Source organism: Typopeltis vanoorti, chromosome 10, assembly GCF_054136105.1.
Source record: "Typopeltis vanoorti isolate ZY-2024b chromosome 10, IOZ_Tvanoo_1.0, whole genome shotgun sequence".
Taxonomy (NCBI): domain Eukaryota; kingdom Metazoa; phylum Arthropoda; class Arachnida; order Uropygi; family Thelyphonidae; genus Typopeltis; species Typopeltis vanoorti.
This window is the reverse complement of record NC_143558.1, coordinates 74330294-74345095: the sequence shown is the minus strand read 5'-3', so window position 1 is coordinate 74345095 and position 14802 is coordinate 74330294. Positions and strand designations below refer to the sequence as shown.

At 36.4% G+C, this 14802-nt stretch overlaps 1 protein-coding gene across 2 annotated transcripts in view; it reads right to left on the bottom strand.

Annotated features, from left to right (window-relative positions):
* Positions 1-14366, bottom strand: part of LOC150102512 (ATP synthase subunit s, mitochondrial) — a 74159-nt gene extending 59793 nt beyond the window's left edge. Inside the window, exons 1-2 of one of the 2 annotated variants that reach the window (XM_090399100.1) lie at positions 13939-14366; positions 8137-8222 (exon numbers count right to left, since the gene is read on the bottom strand). In XM_090399100.1, the coding sequence (XP_090255226.1) occupies positions 8137-8222; positions 13939-13947 (95 nt within the window). In that variant the 5' untranslated portion in view covers positions 13948-14366. The remainder of the gene's footprint in view (positions 1-8136; positions 8223-13938) is intronic. The other variant, XM_090399101.1, reaches the window with a different exon arrangement.
* Between the last annotated feature and the right edge of the window lie 436 nt (positions 14367-14802).

The window sequence follows — 14802 nt, the reverse complement described above, 5'->3', positions numbered from 1 at the left end:
TGCTATTGTCAGATCAAAGCTGCTTCCTCTGGTATTTTCAAATGACGCGGTATTACCATTGTTTAGTATGTGTAGGGAATTGGATGCTAAAAATTCTTCCAAATTTGTACATCTATTGTTTGTGCTCTCATTAAACCATAAACCCGAATAGTCGTTGCTATCTATTAAGAATAAGGCCGTGATTGATGGTAAAATTCCCAATTGTTACCCATTTTTTTCTAAGTCATATTTTATGTCATTATTATAATAGTCTAGATACATACTCACAGCAAAAGTATCAATTCTGCAGTACATAATTTCAATAAGTGCTGATTCCTCATTACTGTACTGAGAAATTAATATTGCCTTGACTTCAGGGTTGACCACAAGTATTGTAGCTCTCTTTTTTTTCTGATCCTTTGGAAAATATTTTATAATTAGATAGAAAGTTCACATTATTTTTGCTGAAGTTGTAAGGTTTTTGTATTAATGCAGGTCCAATATTTCTTCTGTTTATGAATTCTGTTAAGTTATTTACAGCCTTGATAGAGCATTGAAGATTTATTTGAAGGCATGCCAGGAAAGTAGTGCTGTTTCTGGTAACGTTATTATTGCTTTCCATAATCAATGTTTTCAATTTTGAGCTGTCTAAGTAGTTACATGTAATCATATCAAGCATCCCATTTTTGGTTTTGGGATGCTTGATATGATTTTGGCAATTTATACCGTTCATGTCAAACTCATTTTGTGGGCAGTGGCTGAACTTGTGTTCCTTAGAGCAGAATGGACAGGTGATTTTTTCCCATCATCATCCAATTCCTGACATGTACCCTCAAAGGGGGGGGTACAGGATATGATAGTACTACATGAAAAATTTACATCATTACTAACTTCCTATCTACAATTTTCCTCCAAATCAGTCTGTTACTTGTCAAGACTCCAATATTATCAGATCATATATTTCTATCAGCTAAAGCTTTTTACCGTATCATATCTTGGTCTTTCTCTGGGTCGTTTTTCTGCCAACCTGGCAGAGAACACTTGTTTTGCTAATCTTTCCTCGCCCATTCTGTTTAAGTGACCATACCACCTGAGATTAGCTCTCCTAACGCATTCCTGGATGCTGACAATGTCAAGTTCTTTCCTAATATCCTCGTTTTTAATATGATACTACCATTGATGCCATCTGTTCACAAATCTAATTTTTCTCAGGACTCTCATATCTGCAGTCTCTCGTCTTTGGTCAAGTGTTTTACTTCTGACCCAGCTCTCAGATCCATAAGCTAAAACTGGTTTGACCACTGTCATGTTTACGGCTAATTTAGTATTCCAACTAATTTCTCTCTTATTCCATATGAATTTATTCAAATGACTTCCTACCATACCAGCTTTGTTGATTTTGTTGTCTATTTCTATATTTAATTTACCATCTTCACTAAAAATCGTGCCTAAGTAGCTGAAATGTTTTACTTGTTACACAGGTTCCCCACTCAAAATACAGTTGACATTTTCAATGATTCTACCTATTTTCATTGACTTTGTCTTTTTATTGCTGACCTTCATACCATATCTATTACAATGTTATTCAATTTAGTCAGGGAATCTTGCAAACTTGTAACGGATTTATTTAGAAGTATAACATCTTCTGCACAAAGCAAAGAGCTGATATTAACATCTCCAATTTTGATATCATGTTTAATACCACTTTCCTTCATAATGTGATCCATATAGATAATAAATAACAGAGGGGATAATGTACATCTTTGTCTCACACCAGATTTAACATTAAACCATCTTCCTGTACTTCCTTCAATTCTAACTGCTGACTTGCAACTCAAATAAAGACTAAGTAATGCTTGATATAATGCCCAATTGACACACCATATAACTGTAGTGTATTGAATAGCTTCTCTCTTGGCATCTTGTCGTATGTCTTTCCCAGATCGACAAAACTTAAATACAGATCGTTGTTATATTCCCATGATTTTTAACTATCTGTCACAAAGTGAAGATCTGATCCTGACAGCCTCTATTTGGCCTGAATCCAGCTTGTTCTTCACCAAGCTTTTCTTCCACAATTCTTCTCAACCGTTTCTCAAGTATACTGGCATAAATCTTGCCCGGAACACTCAGTAGAGAAATACCTCTATAATTCACACATTCAGTTTTATTTCTCTTTTAATCATCAGGAATTCGTCCCTCTGTCCAGGCCTTCTAAACTATGCAGTGCGGCCATTGTAAGACTTTTATACCACCATACTTCAGCATTTCTGGTCGAATATCATCTCCTGCTGCCTTTCCACATTTTAAGCCTTTGATGGCTTTTTTCTACTTCAAGTATGGATATGTATTCCTGACTGTATGCCTGTTGAGTGTTTTATACCACTGTGGTATCACTGCTTGTTTCATTTACCAATTTTTTGAAGTAATTACTCCATACTTCAAGGATATCTTTTTCTCCCATTTTTATCATCTCTAACTCCTTTTACAGCACTCTTTCCTCCATTTCTAAGATTCTTCAACAACCTCCAGAATATTGTACCACCTTCTTGATATTTATTTTCCATGTTCTTGCCAAAGTAATTCCATGACTTTTGTTTAGCTAGTTTTACACAGTGTTTAGCTTTCTGACATTTGTCTCTGTATTCTCTAAGAGCACAAGCTGACTTATTTGCCAGGAACTTTTGATATGCTTTCTTCTTTTCCTTCACTGCCTCTTTAACTTCCTGTATCCACCATGTTCTCAAACATGGTTCTCAAACTCTTTCATTTTTTTTTAATAATCTTTGTGTATTTTAGTCTACAGTTCACATCCGAGAGCTGTATATGTCATTCTTTTCAATATGAAATTCAGTTTTATCCTGCTCAAGACTAAATAGTGATCGCTTCCAATTTCAAATCCTCTGTACACTCTGGTGTCCTGCACCAGGGAGAAAACATCACTATCAACAATAACATAGTCAATGAGACTTTTCTTATTCCTTGCCTCTTCTCTCCATGTGAATTTGTGCACATTTTTATGTTGGAACATGGTGTTATAACCAGTCCATGTCCTGAGCAGAATTCCAATATTTGCCATTATTATTAGCTTTGCTCTTTGCTCCAAATTTCCCCAAAACATTTTTGTATGTCTGACAATCACTTCCTACTCTGCTATTTAGATCCCCAACAAGGACCAACTTTTACTTTTTCATTGTGTCAGTAGCTTTCTCTAGAGCCTCAAAAAATTCCTCTACTTCTATCTTAGTAGAGCCTTCTGTGGGACTATAGGCACAAATAAGTCTCATTGTCCAGTTCCCCATTCTGATATCTGCCCATATCACTCTACTTGAGACTGCCTGCCATTCAAGAAGATTAGCTTCGTATTTAGTGTTAAATACTATGGATACCCCTTCTTTTCCTTGATTGTCATTGCCTGAATATAACATTTTGTATTTATTGCTCAGAAAGATCGCTCCAGTTTTTGTCTTTTTTGTTTCAGTCACTCCTATTACGTTGATCTGGTACTTATCTAATTCCTCAGCTAGCTCCATTTCTTTGCCATTCAGGCTTCTTATGTTGATAGTACCGATCTTTAACTCTGGTGATGTTGAGTTGGGGTGTGCTTTCAGATTTGTTCCAGTAGCTGACTTTTCGCTGTTCACTCTGGTTCCCTGGCGAAAACAACAGGGGCCTTGTTTAACCGGGTGACACCCCAGCTGGCATGAAATTTTGTCATGTTGTACCATCATTTTGTATATTGGTTTAAGTCAATAAGAATACAATTTGGTCGGTTAAATCCCAAATTGCCATCGTTCAGTATCCATGTAGATACCCAACAGGGTGCACCACGAGAAGGTGAGAATTGGACATTAGGTCAGAAGCCCTGGTTGATTCTCCACATTCCTTTAAAGGCTATGTGGAGGTCTTCTCTCAGTTATACAGCTATGACCCTTAAGTACCCCAATTTTTTCCCCTACAGTATCAAATTGTACGATACCATTCTAGAAATTCCTTCACTGTCTTCAGTCACACCACTCTCAGACAATGCAATCTATGGTCTATCCACAAAAAAAAAAAAAAAAAAAAAAAAAAAATCCTACTTATGATCCTTTTACTGACCACTTCATTTCCCAACTTCCAGGGATGGCTTTTGTCCAACTATATGAAACTACCATCCTATTACTTCTGCTGGTCAATGAGCTTCTCAGGATTGCTTGATTTAAGATGCCTCTGATAGAGTACATGCAGCCGTGTGTGTATCACAAATTTCAAGACTCTACATTTAGCTGCTTTATGCTAATATTCCAATCCATTAATCTACCCTAGTTTATTCAAATCCTCCCGAAGGACCACAACATTAATACTATTACTAATAATTCTTCCTAGCTTCATGTCATCTGCATCACAAATATTTCCCTACAATCCAATGATAATATCATTAAGATTGAACATTAAAGGACCCAGAAATGAATCATGTTGTGACCTGTCTTCTCTCTGATATCTATCAAATAGCTAATTTTCCATCCAATCCACTTAAACTAATATCTAAACTTATGAAAGACTAAATCCTTTCTCTAAATCCAGAGTAATTTAATAAGGTGAGAAATCTTTTGGCAACTTGTATAGGTAAATATGACTTCTCCATTACTTCTGCCTTTGTATCACCACCTCTGTGTCTGGCACCCACTGACGAGACCTTGATAAAGGTCAAAACCGGTCTAGGTAGTGGCCCTTCCCTTAATGCATAGCATTATACATGTTCACAAGGAGATGTGCTTTGCATTATGGGAGATACTATGATAAGTGATGAGAGCTTGGTCCACCTTTACCATAAGTTGCCTCAGTCCTGAAGATACTTCAGGTGCAAACTTTGTTTGCTTACACTTGGATAAAGGATTAAACTAAATTTAATACGTAGGCTATTTCTCTTTTTTTGAAACATTCAAACCACCCGGCACTCTATCAATAATGGAAAAGAAGAATTCTTCTTCTTTTCCATTATTGATAGCCCTTTCAAGGTTGCAAAGAGACTTATGCTTTTGATTTAATAAGGTCAGTGGTTAGCAGGATCCATTTTTGGTTACAATCTTCTATCCATGTAGAAAAAAGTCTCTCTAATTCACTCTTATAATACTTTGATTTCGAGTGCATGCATGATGAACTTGAAGCAGCCTTACCTTTCTCTTTGTATTCAGAAGATTTGCTTAAAAATTACTCTTATAGTTGATTCACCCAATTTTGTGTTCTTGTCCTATCTTTGCTCTGGACTTGCCTTGTCCATTTTTCTTTATTATTTCAAATTTTTCTTCCAATGAGATTACTTTTTGAATCTTTTTCACATTTCCACTTTTTTGCTCACTAATTCTTTTACTCATGATGAAAGGTTGGAAAAATACTTTAAAATAAGAACAAGTAAGGAAAACAAGTGCAAAGGAGGCACAACATACAATCATCAAAATGCTATGTGATTAGCAGACGATGTAAATTTTGGTGGTAAATTTGGAACATAGTGTAGTATGCCATTAAAAATTAACTTTGTAAATGTTTTAAATCAGTAACTAAATTATTTCATCCTAGTGAGTGATTTTTTTAAATAGTTAGCCATAAAAATTGTATATAGAGAAAAATTTTTAAATCTATAACATTTATTTTTAAGACGTATATAGGTGCACTAATCAAATTTGGGTATAGAAACAAAATAATGCACTAATCGAAAATGAACTAATCAGAGGCACATTAATTGAGGGATTGCTGTACTATGAAAGTCATTAGTGTTATTTCTACTGTGATTCTCCACCCTGTGAAGGCACAATTCATATGCTATCATGAGAAACACTCCACCACCACATTAACCTTCCTCATCATGCTGAACTATGCTATACCTTTCAACTTCTATTGCTGTTAGAACATCCTCCTCAGTTAACTAAGTTTCACTCACACCAACAATCTTTGGAAAGACTCAGTCAATCAATGCCACAAACTCATTCCTAATGCTCCTAGCATTTGTATACAGAAAACCCAGTGCATCGCCAGTATTCTTATAGCCATTATTACTTCCCTCATACATCACCTAGCTCTGTAATATAGAGCACACCTTCATTTCTGTAGCCACTATCCCCACATGAAGCCATCAAATGTTTCACCAGTATAACTGTAGTTTCCCCTGTCCTGACACAGTCACTTGCCCAGAAAACAATAGTCTCTCCAAATGCATACACTCTTCTGCACTTAAATGTAATAATCCATCTCTTGCATACAACCCTCTTCTATCCTCAATTACACTTCACCCATCCACTTATTCCACACCTCTCTTTCTACACATTCTCACCATCATCTCATTTGAAGACATTTCTGCAGTACTATCCCTAACATCAACCTAAAATCTTTTGTTACACGATTCATGTTATCTCTCAGGTTATTCACACCAACCATTACTATCATCTCTTTCTCTTCTACATTTTCATCCCCTCCCTTCACTGCCATTTCCACATTATCATTCCACAAGGTAAGCATTCCTCTGTCACTCTACTCTGTGCCCCTCCCAAATCATTGAATCTCCATACATGACACTCTGAACAGATTCATTCACCTTTCTCTGACTGAAATTCCCTCTTATTGCTTCCAATCTCTCTCTCTCTCCTTTCTCTCCCACTTTTCTCTCTCCCTTTCATCTTTCTCTGTACCTTGTTTCCACACACTTTCTCAACTATCTACAATTTCCTCTCTTCCTATTGTCTCTCCCATTCTCTCGCCTTCTTCTCTCCCTTAATCTTTGATGTCCTTCTCTCAAACCTACTCTCATTATTCTCAAACTAGCTAACCTCTCCAGCCTTCTAATATCTTCATTCACCCTTCTCAATTCAGTCTCTATTCCTTCCAGCTCCTTTCTCAGCAGTTGTATTTCTATCTCCACACATCCTTTTTTCAACTGACATTCATACACTGAATCATTGCCATCAAACAAACCATCTTCCTCTGCCACACAGCCCATCCTACAACACATTACTAACATCCAAAATTGAAGTTCACCCATTTATGTTTACGTTAATTTCATTTCTTAATCTGTATGATACTGTTTGGCCAGCTAATACCAGATATGAAGAATATGAAAAGAATATCTACAACAGAGATTAGTAACCAAGCAAAATGCACTGACAATCATCAAGTTTAATGCATGCTGTGATGTTAAATGAACTGAAAGAAAGGTAATCGACAAAGTAGATAACACCACCTTATCTTTTAACACTGAGGCCTAAAAATAATACCAGTACTGCAGAAAAAGATTATTTCCATAAAACTATACCATTCTTTGTTGGAGATGAAATTCATTACATGTTGTGAGGCCATCACCCCGCTTACTGGAGGACTGAAGAAGCTTGAAAAAAGTTCAATGTTTGGTCTCAAGAGCAGGGTTTCTGCACTATGTAAAAAATAAATAAAAATACAAATATATATAAAATTTATTTTAAAAATGGAGAAAAAGTGGAAGGAAACACGAGCGGAATGTTTGTAATAATTAGCTGCATGAAGAGTGCAACATGCAGGCCAGGAAGGTGACTCAACTGGTAAAGACAGCAAAATACAACTAAACAATCAAGCTAAGAAATATCTTGGTGAGTTCTTACAATGTGTGGCAAAGAAAAATAAGAAAAGATAAGAAAAATCCTCCTCCCATAGTCGATAACATAGTGTTATCGACTATGGGAGGAGGATGATGCTAGTCAAGTCACTTCAGACCACCATCAAGTATGGTAATGAAGATTATGAAATTGATTTATTCTCAACTAACCAATACACTCAAAATCCACTAGCCGAATGATCTCTAAACACTGGATAATCATGAGATTGTGCATTGCTGGCCTGGTTGGCTGAGTGATCAGCATATGCCCTCTTCAACCAACAAGTTGTGGATCTGAATCCCATGATGAGCATGGATGTTTCTGATTATCTATAGGTGGCAGATAAATTTCATCACACAGTGTGAGACCACTGCCCTGATTTATTTTATTTTATTTATTTATTATTTAAGACCAGAAGTTACTTGAAAAATCTGCTTTGTCTTTAGAGCAGAGTTTTGGATTATGTAAAAAATAAACAAAAATACAAAAAATATGTAAAACTTAAAAAAGTTTTATAATTCAAAAACCTATTATGGAAATTAATTTTATAAATTACCTATTAAACACAGAATTCAGCCATCCCCATAGCAATCTTCTACTAGAACATACATTCCTGAAGTGTTTTGATACATTATGCATAATCTATTTAAAAAAAAAAAGGAAAAGAAAAAGTTTAAAGGAATTTGACACTAAGATTCAGTTAATTTATTATTAGAAATAAAGCTCAAATATAAATAAAATATTTACTTTTTGTTGAAAGGATTTATTATTTTATTTACTTAAAATTTCTCAACATCTCAAATGTTTTCCATATATAGCAGATCTCCAGCAAAATTCATTTCATTCATAAGTTCTGCATGAATTCTAAAAAGATGGAGTCATCTCTTGGAATCCATGCATGAACAGGTGGATCTGAATTTGTTAACAAAACTAAAATAGTAAATCTCAGATGCTATAACAATCTGTACTAAACAAAAATAAATCTCTAATGAGCAGCAAATTAATTTAATCCCTGAAGTAGTTTTATCTGCCAGCTGATGCTGAAATATAGTGTCAACATCATGAGGTGCATAAATTCACCTTGTATAGAATATACAAGAAAAGTCTTACTGATTATGCTATTGTGGGTAGTGAATGATATAGGTGTATCTTCATATTAGTTCTGGATACAGAAGTATGCAGGAATTTAAAACAGGAAGTGATCACCATTTAATTTTGAGTAGGTTAAAAATGAATATCACAGTAGGAAGAAAATTATGCACACATTTTGTTCTTCAATGGAGAAAAAAAAATTGTATCAAAAATGAAAAGTTTGAAAACCTGACACAACTCTTGGAAATAATGGAATATGCTGGATTAAAAAAAAAAATCTTAAGGTTATGTTGAGCTCAAGAAGTTACAGAGCTAGTCCTGCAAAAAAGAAAGCATATTAGAAGTTTCTATAATAGTTTTGTCCTTTTCTTCAAATTTTCCCAAAATCTTTTTCTACATGTCCAATATTTATTTCCTGGGCTGCTTTTAGTTTTCCGATGAGAATCTGCTTTTTCTTTATGTCATTTGCCTTTTTTAATGACTTCAGAAATTCCTACACTTCTTCCTTACCACAACCTTCTATAGGATCACTGGTACAAATAAGTCAGTGTCAAATTACCCAATCTGAAATCTGCCTGCATTGCACTATGTAAAACTGCCATTCAAGGTTTAATTTTCATGTTTAGTGTTGAATGCTATAGATATTCCTTTGCTTCCCTTATTACTGTTGCCAAAACATAACATCTTATAGTTATTATTACTTAGCAACAGTGATAAAGGAAAGGAAGAAATGGCTATAGCATTCAACACTAAACAAAAAGATAAACTTACTGAATGGCAGTTTCACATAGATTGATACAAACAGATATTAGAACATATAATTGGACAATGAGGCTCATTTGTGCCTATATAAGGTTCTGCTAAGGGAGAAGTAGAGGAATATCTGACTTGTTTTAGTGTAGTGTTCTTTGTCTCCATAACAACAATTAAGGCATCATAGTATTTCAATAATTATTCTACCAATTTCACTTCTTTTCTGTTAAGTGGAATGTTTTGCCAGAATACTAAGTGTGTAAAGCACAAATGAGTTTAATGTAGAATATGACATAAATAAACAGTTACAATTTGAACAGTGCATAAACCTTCAATCTATCAGTAAATCATTAATGTCTTTCAGCACATACAAACCACACGTATAACATGCATATGGCAGCACTCAATGTTTGAAATGTCCCCCTTTTGCCTTCACGCATACATGAAGTCTGTGAGGCCACATATCAATGCACAACATTCAATGGAAACACTGCCACTGTTCGCTCCAAATCCACCTTCAGGTTGGTGATGCTGGAGGTGTCGTTTCTTGCACATACCTCTAACCACTGTTTTTTGGTCCTCGCCTTGTGCAGGGACCAGGTCCTGTTGGAAGGTCCACTGCCTACTGTGAAACAAAGTATTCAGTCACCATACAATTTGGTGGAGATTTTGACCCCTTTCTCATGGAAATGAAACTTGGATATCTCCCATGCTATGTCATCCCACACCACACCATCACTGACACAGGGTAATGACCTCTCTGAATCCTAGGTGCTATGGCATATGATGCAATCCTCTGCAGTCCAGTAGAATGATGATGATGATAGGCTCTTACCCCCAGGCCATCAGTTATTATATATTATATCATTCTCTGTGAAACCTTCATCTCTCGCAAAATCACTTGCAGTGTTCTCATGGAATTACAGAGAGGGCATGCCTTCACAGATCTCACAAGCTGCTGCATCCTAATGCAGAGTGGATGACCTGTTCTTTGGTGGTCAGATACGTCTTCTGTATCATCATATCAGTTAAGAGGTCCAATATATAAACATTCTACAGATCCCAAGTGTTTTTAGCATGCTGAAAATAACAGGTAGCGACATTCCAACCATGTGAATGAACCTTATGAGAACAGGTTGAAGATTTGTGGGGTTGCAGAAATTGGTTGATTGAAATTGGAAGAGGGGAGATATGATTGAGACATTCAAATTGCTGAAGGGTTTCTATAGGATTAATTCAGAGGATATATTTGAGATCAGGACTGGTGGTGGGAGAACTAGGGGACATCTATGGAAGCTGGGCAAGAGTGTGGTTAGCAAGGGTGTTAGAGCTGGGTTCTTTACTTTTAGAGTGGTAAATGAGTGGAATAAGCTGCCAGAGTCTGTTGTGGGTGCTATGACAGTGAATGAGTTCAACGCAAGGTATGATAGATACTGTGAGAATGCCGAATAGTTGTGTGGACATGATGTTTAGGGCTACTCAGTTCTGATAATCTTCCCACTGCATGTTAACCCACACAGCTAGATATCTCTCTCTCTCTCTCTCTCTACTGATAAACACGAATGTTGGCTGTTCACAGCACCATCAACAGAATCAGGCTTGTGCAATTCTGTGGACAGCATGGGGGGGAGAGAGAAAGTTGTAACAACTATTATCATTACGGGCGACTCCAGGGAGTCCTTGAACTCATCGAGGAAAGCCCTAAACATCATGTCCACACAACTATTCGGCATTCTCACAGTATCTATCATACCTTGCCTTGAACTCGCTCACTGTCATAGCACCCACAACAGACTCTGGCAGCTTATTCCACTCATTTACCACTCTAAAAGTAAAGAACCCAGCTCTAACACCCTTGCTAACCACACTCTTGCCCAGCTTCCATAGATGTCCCCTAGTTCTCCCACCACCAGTCCTGATCTCAAATATATCCTCTGAATTAATCCTAAAGAAACCCTTCAGCAATTTGAATGTCTCAATCATATCTCCCCTCTTCCAATTTCAATCAACCAATTTCTGCAACCCCACAAATCTTCAACCTGTTCTCATAAGGTTCATTCCATAGACCTGCTATCATCTTGGTCACTCATCTCTGAATCCTCTCCACCTCCTCCCCATCAAGAAGAAACCTAGGTGTCCAAATCTGGGCACAGTAGTCGAGATGAGGTCTTATCAAGGCTCGGTACAGAGGAACAATAACTTGCTTGTCTCTGCTCGTCAAAGTATTTTTCAACAACCAAGTGATTTGATGAGCTGATTTAGCCACTTTTGCAATGTGTCCCCTAAACTTCATCTCCCTATCCACCAACACTCCCAACTCCCTGGCCTCATCAATCTCCTGGAGTTCCACTAATGTGGTATACTGCTGCTAATCTTTTCACTCCAAAATGCATAACCTTACATTTTGTCACATTAATCCATTCTCCTTAGCCCAGAACTCCAATCTATCCAAATCATCCACACATAACTATATGTGTGGCAAGAGTTATTTTAAAAGAATTTCATGTTTTACTCCTATTGTTAAATCAGGCATTTATATAACAAAATACATTTACAGGATTCAATATAAATATCCATTCTATTTATCACTACTGTCCAATGTTTACATGTCTTGTATTCCAATGTTAGCAAACCATTCTGGTGATGTGTATATCAAAGGTGTTGGTATCAGAAAGTTGTATATGGGGATGCAGTATCCCGAAACAGGAAGGTCAAGATGTGCCACAGAGGGCAGTTTTGCAACCACTGTCATTCAATTTGTATATTATGATATTAAGATAAGTTTAACTGGTGATTTGCATCATCTGTTGGATATTTCCCATGATACATTCCTCCACACCAAACCATCTGCTGTTTGCATATGATGTAAAACTGGAGAGAGCATGCAGATTGATGCAGAATAGATTGCATGAATGGACAGGTAATTGGAACTATCAGTTCAATATTGCAAAGTATAAGATTTTGAAATTTGGTAAGCAACAATCAGATGCAAAGTATACACTTTGTGGGGGAAACTTTAAAGGAGGTAGAGGAAATGAGAGATCTGGGAATGGTGGTGGACATGGACCTGAAATTCAGTGGTCACATTGCATAAGTTCTGAAGACATCGCATCGTATAATGGTGATGATGAAGAGGACCCTGACATGCAGAAATAAAAAGGTTACGAGCCACACATGAATTACTGTGCACATATTAGGTCACCAGGTTTTCATGGTGATGAGGGTATGTTGGAAAGGGTCCAGAGATTCACAACGGTGGTCAGTGGAGCCCAAGAATGGATTGAGAGAATGTTAGGAGGAGAAGGATTGGGTATCACTGAGGCATATAAGCTAGTTAGGGTTTTTATCAGGTTGACACGTAAGAGACTTTTCAGAGAATGGGATAGATGATAGAATGAGAGGTCACCCCTGGAAACTGTATAACGAGGGTGTGAGCAGAGAAGAGAGGAGTAGGTTCTTTGCATGGAGAATGGCTGGTGAGTGGAATGCATTGCCTGAGTGTGTTGTGAATGCAGATACAATGAATCAATTTAAGGCATAGTTAGATGAGTTTTGTGTTGATAGTGTGTGCCTCCCATAATGAATCTCTGATTCAATGGTCAGATGTTAATAATAATAATGTGTTTGATAATTCTGCACTTATCAAAATTAAAGTCTCATTTTGCAGAATATGCACACAGAAAGAGAAAGTGAGCAGTTTTTATTTAGACATGAATGTGGAAAGTATTACATCACCCACAAGGCCAAACATGCACGGTGCAGAGAACTTTTGAAATGATCATCATAACAAAGGTTGTAAAGATGAAATAAGATGGAGGTTAAATCTGAAGCACAATTTTGTAATTTTGTACGGAATTGGAAGGTACATGATTATGTCTGGAAGACTTGTTAGTATTCAAGCTATTCGGCATTCTTCTGATTTTTTTCTGATGAAAGATTAGAAAAGGCAAGGTGAGCTGCTCTCATCATTTTGGGATGATAATTTGCCATGGTCATTTATGTACCATGATATAAGATCAGTCATATCCTAGGATGATGTTATGATGATATCATACTGATGCATGAGAGAGAGAGAGAGAGAGAGGGAGGCAGGGGTGTGGAACAGTAAACATTGCACCTATTGGCCTAGCAAGGGCCTAGAAGGCTCCAATGTCATTTAAACAAGAGCAAATTTTCTGCATTTCACACTTTCAAAATCACATTTGAATTTATTAATTCTTCATTTTTACTTATTTGCAGTTGCTGTAATATGCAACATACGAGGATCAGCTGGAGTGTTGCTCTTAGTATTTAGTCCTAATAGTTGTGTAGGCTAAGGAAAGGCGACCTCACTATTTGGGGGTACAGAAAATCTCTAGCATTTGCAAGAAGAAAAAAAAAACTATCTACTGCTCAGATATAAAGCTGCATCAATTAAAATGAAGCGAAGTTACAATGCAGTGCTTTACAAAGAGATGTGTCACTGCACAACAGAATAACGACCGGAAAAATTCAAAAATAATCAGTTGCTTACAACACTCATCACGCACAAATCCGTGTCCAAATTCAATCCTAGATGGTCAACCGATTCTAAATATACATCTCACGACTTTTTTCATCCCAAGTCCAAAAAATATATTATCATTGTAAGCAGCGTTTCGTAGAATAGATTATTATTGCAATCGAAACCTACAAGAATGCAACTTTCAAAATCATTTCTTTACAAAAAAAGAGACGAACGCCAAAACTTTAATGAATTGATTGATATGAATTGTCCATGGAAATTATGTTTTCTGCCTCCAAAACACAAACTAATCGAAGAATACATTCGCACACACGCAAAGCCTACTTAAGGGTAGAGTTAAAATTTTCATTCATTTAATTAAAATCCAACGCAGCCTGTATTATGAAAAAACTGCGAGTTTTGGCAGAAATATTCAGTCAAAAAAATTAAACCGCATATCCTACAACTTCACAACTCTTACCATCCCGCAGTTTTAAAAGCGCACTCTACCGCCAAATTATCATTATTTTATACACGCAACGAACACCTCGCTTAACGCGATTAATTAATCCATCAATTAATTTTGGAAAAAAATTACAATATAAGCTATATTAGAGGATAAAAATCAATTGCTTAAATTTTTATTTAATGTCTTAACATTTGATTGAGCTACTTTTTTACAAAAAAAAAAAAATAATAAGTAAAAATGTTTGAATCGTGCTCGACTTTTTCATCTTGTCATCAGGGGCGACTCTTGCATAGGCACTGCGGAACTGCAGCACCACAATTTTTCTCAATATATAAATATATTTATTTATATATTGGGCGAAGGACGCTACCAGCACTGTGTTTACCACAGTGTCATATTGCTACGCGCGCAAACATATTCACCTC